The 4,188-nt window shown below is 43.2% G+C and overlaps 1 protein-coding gene across 1 annotated transcript; it reads left to right on the plus strand.

The window, feature by feature from the left end:
- Nucleotides 1-986: 986 nt before the first annotated feature.
- On the plus strand, nt 987-2,398 carry LOC145619605 (uncharacterized). The gene is made up of 3 exons (XM_081674317.1): nt 987-1,171; nt 1,331-1,906; nt 2,266-2,398. The coding sequence occupies exons 1-3, from the start codon at nt 987-989 to the stop codon at nt 2,396-2,398; spliced, it is 894 nt and encodes a 297-aa protein (XP_081530443.1).
- Nucleotides 2,399-4,188: the final 1,790 nt, after the last annotated feature.

A 4,188-nucleotide genomic window follows, 5' to 3' on the forward strand; every position in this document is an offset into this window, starting at 1 on the left:
ACCCAGTTAGATTTTTGAACGACCTCGACATGCGGAGTCGAGGTAGGGCTGTTGGGCCCATATTAACATACGACCTAGTATGCTTAGGGCATCAACCCAAGATCAACGATTCAGCAAAATAAGCAGGAACGGCTTGATTGGAGTATACAAGGAAAGCATCATCAAGAGTATCAATCAAGAGGATACTTGCCAAAGATACACCTACAGAACAGGGAACAAGATAAATCAAGAAGATCTTATATATTTCAAATATATTCTGAAGATATTTGTAAACCGTAGATAAATCAAGAAGATCTTCTATATTCAAATATATATCATCGTTCTTAGTTGTTTTATATGCTATTGGTAGAATGATTGTTATTACCCCTCAAACCTAGCAGATTCTCAGATGCCCTTATTGAGATTTTCCTAAACAATTTGGCGCCCACCGTGGGGCTGATAATCAATTAATTTACCAATTCGCCAAAAACCAAGACAAACACCATGAATGGGCACCAAGTACCCTTTACCATGGCCAAAATCAATGAGGAATGAATGCATTCCGTCAAACCTTACACCAGCAAAAAAGCCAAATTGAAACACTGTTGGCCCAAAAAGTTCAAACCGAAGCCAAACTCACCAGTCTCACCAAACAAAATGAAGCCCTCCGTAGCCAAATACAATCAGTCGCATCTAAAACCGTTAACACCAGAAAGAACACTGAAAGTATAGCCATGCAGCTTGATATGTCAGGAACTTTTCATACCCTTAACGGGGAAAAAGGATCTAACACCAGGGAAACAGCCATGGATCTAGACTCTTTGGATGCAGGAATTCACAGGAAGAACAGTCAGGAAGGAGCCGAAGAGGGGAAGATAGAAAAGGTGGTCAAAGAGTACCTCAAAGCAATTGAGGCTAAGATCGCCAAGAATCCTGGAATGCCAAAGGCCATGGAGGAAGAGGCGTCAGATGGCTATATATAGTCTCCTTTCTCAGAAGAGATCGCCATGGTAGAAGTGCCAAAGAGGTTCAGCACACCCAACATGGCTATGTATGATGGAACAACAGACCCTGATGAGCACGTGTCCCTCTACAAGCAGAAGATGATGACAAACTCAATCCCCAGAGACATCAGAGAGGCTATCATGTGCAAAGGCTTTGGAGCCACACTATCAGGTCGAGCTCTAACTTGGTTCATTAATTTAGATAATGGGACAATCCGATCTTTTGCAGGAATGGTGAACCTATTCAAGATCCAGTTCGCCAGCAGCAGGAAAATAGAGAAGCAATCTTCAGATCTATACCGTGTTGTGCAAAGACACGGTGAATCCTTGAGGGATTATCTCAACAGGTTCAATAGAGAAAAGATTGGGATACACAAGTGTGATGCTCCCACAACAATCGAAGCATTCAGAAGAGGACTGTTAGACCATAGTGAGCTCTACAAGGAGTTGACCAAATATCCTTATACAACCTTTGAAGATGTGCAAGCCAAAGCTATGGCTCAAGTCAGATTTGAGGAAGACGCGTATGCAAGAAAGACTCCCAAGCCAGATCGTCAGCCAAGAAGGAGCAACAATTTTCCTAGAAGAGATCATCGATTCAAGCCGTATCAGCGTTCACGCTTTGATGAGGGATCAGTCAATGCTGTCGAAGGAGAATTTTCTGATTGGAGGGAAGATCCTGAACTCCCACCTAAGTTACATGAGTATTGCTTCAATGTTAACCCTGCAGGAGTAATAAGGACCCTGAATAAGATGGGAGATACTGTGCAATGGCCCAGGAGGAATGACAGGCCTGGAGAGAAGAAAGATCCATCCAGATGGTGTGGTTTCCATTTAGATATCGGTCACACTACTGATGAATGTGTCGCGCTCAGAAAGGAAGTTGCATACTTGCTGAAGAAAGGCTACCTCAAAGAGCTCCTGTCAGATAGATCTAAAGCTTCAGGGAAGGAAAGAGAATCTAAGCAAGGAGGTCCTCCACCTCCACCTCCAATTGTCAAAACCATCTGTTTCATATCAGGAGGATCAGAAGTATGTGGTTTAACATACTCAGCAGCAAAGCGGCATGCAAAGGAGAGTAACTAGGATCAACTAGACAAGAGGGAGAAATCCAAGATAAACATTCCCATCATGTTTGAAGAAAGCGATGCAGTAGAAGGCCATCATGACGGTCTAGTGATTTCACTCCCAGTTGGAAACTACATGATCAAGCGAATCTTAGTTGACAATGGAAGCTCTGCAAACATCATCATGCTTGACACCCTGAAACATATGAACATAGACGAGAAGAACATCGTCAAAAAGTGAACAATGTTTGTGGGATTCAGTGGGGAAACCAAGAAGACAAGTGGAGAGATTACATTGGCCACGTACGCAAAAGGAATAAACCTGCAGGTCAAGTTCCTAGTGATTGACACTCTGTCTTCGTACAATATGATTTTAGGCAGACCTTGGATACATGAGATGAAAGCCATCCCCTCTACGTACCATCAAGTCATTAAGTTTCCTACTAGCTAGGTGGGGTATTCAAGAAATCAGAGGAGATCCTAGGGAAGCCAAAGAGTGTTACAAGATAGCACTGAAAGCAACATCTGCAGAAAAGAGTTCAGCATAGCAATCAGAGGGTCAGCCGGGCCAAGAAAAGTTGAGCATAGCAGAAGAACAAGAAGCTACAGAAGTCCAGTTGAACCCCAAACATCCAGATCAAAAGGTCAGAATAGGATCAGAGTTGAAGGCAGAACTCAGACAACAAATTTATGACTTTTTAGAAGAAGAAAAAGATGTATTCGCTTGGACCCATGAAGACATGAAAGGCATCTCTCCAGACGTAATTACTCACAAACTAAACGTGGATCCAATGCATGCATGCACCAGTAAAGCAGAAGAGAAGGAAATTTGTGCCAGAAAAGAACAAGATTATCAATTAAGAAATCCAAAACCTACTGAAGATCGGGAAGATCAGAGAGGTAAAGTACCCAGAATGGCTCGCCAATGTAGTGGTAGTCAGGAAGAAGAATGGAAAATAGCGAATCTGTATAGACTTCACAGATATCAACAAGGCGTGCCCAAAAGATCCGTTCCCTCTACCCTATATTGATGCCATGGTAGACGCCACAGCAGGGCACGAGCTGCTATCCTTCATGGACGCCTACAGTGGTTACAATCAAATCCTCATGCACAAGGACGACCAAGAGAAAACTGCTTTCATTACCAGTCAAGGAATATACTGCTACAAGGTGATGCCTTTTGGATTGAAGAAAGCAGGAGCAACATACCAGAGGTTGGTGAACAAGATGTTTGAAGAACAAATAGGGAATACAATGGAAGTCTACATAGATGACATGGTAGTTAAGTCCAAGAAGGCAGAAGACCACGTCAAAGACCTCAGAGAAGCATTTGCCATCCTGAAACAGTACGGCATGAAGTTGAACCCCACAAAATGCACATTTGGAGTACAGTCAGGAAAGTTCCTAGGATACATGGTTACACAAAGAGGAATAGAAGCCAGCCCAGACCAGGTCAAAGCCATCCTAGACCTAGAACGACCAAAATCGAAGAAAGATGTACAAAGCTTAACAGGGAAAATTGCAGCATTGAACAGGTTCATCTCAAAATCCTCAGACAAGAACAGAGCCTTTTACGAAGTAATGAAGAAGAATAAGGAATTCAAGTGGGAACAGGAGCACGACGAAGCATTTCAGAAGTTGAAAGAATACTTAACCAACCCGTTGATTCTCTCTAAGCCTAAAGAAGGAGAGCCACTCCAGCTGTACCTCGCAGTGTCTGAAGGGACAGTAAGTGCAGTCCTCACAAGAGAGGAGGACCAGGAGCAATTCCCAATCTACTACGTAAGCAAAACCCTACTCAGTGCGGAAACGAGGTATGCGTCATTAGAGAAGATCATTTTAGCCTTATTCACTGCTTCAGTAAAGCTACGCACATACTTTGAAAGCCACTCCATACGAGTATGCACCAACTACCCCATCAAAGCTATCATGAGAAAACTAGAAATGTCAGGAAGGATGGAGAAATGGGCCTTACATTTGAGCAGGTACGATATGCAGTACGAACCCAGGACGGCAGTCAAATCACAAGCCTTGGTAGACTTCGTAGCAGACTTCAGCCCTACTCTTGAAGAAGAAGCACAAAAGGAAGTATTGGCGCTACAAGAACCAAAAGCTACACAGAAGTGGATACTCCATAC

Source organism: Chenopodium album, chromosome 27, assembly GCF_948465745.1.
Source record: "Chenopodium album chromosome 27, dcCheAlbu1.1, whole genome shotgun sequence".
NCBI classification, from domain to species: Eukaryota; Viridiplantae; Streptophyta; class Magnoliopsida; order Caryophyllales; family Amaranthaceae; genus Chenopodium; species Chenopodium album.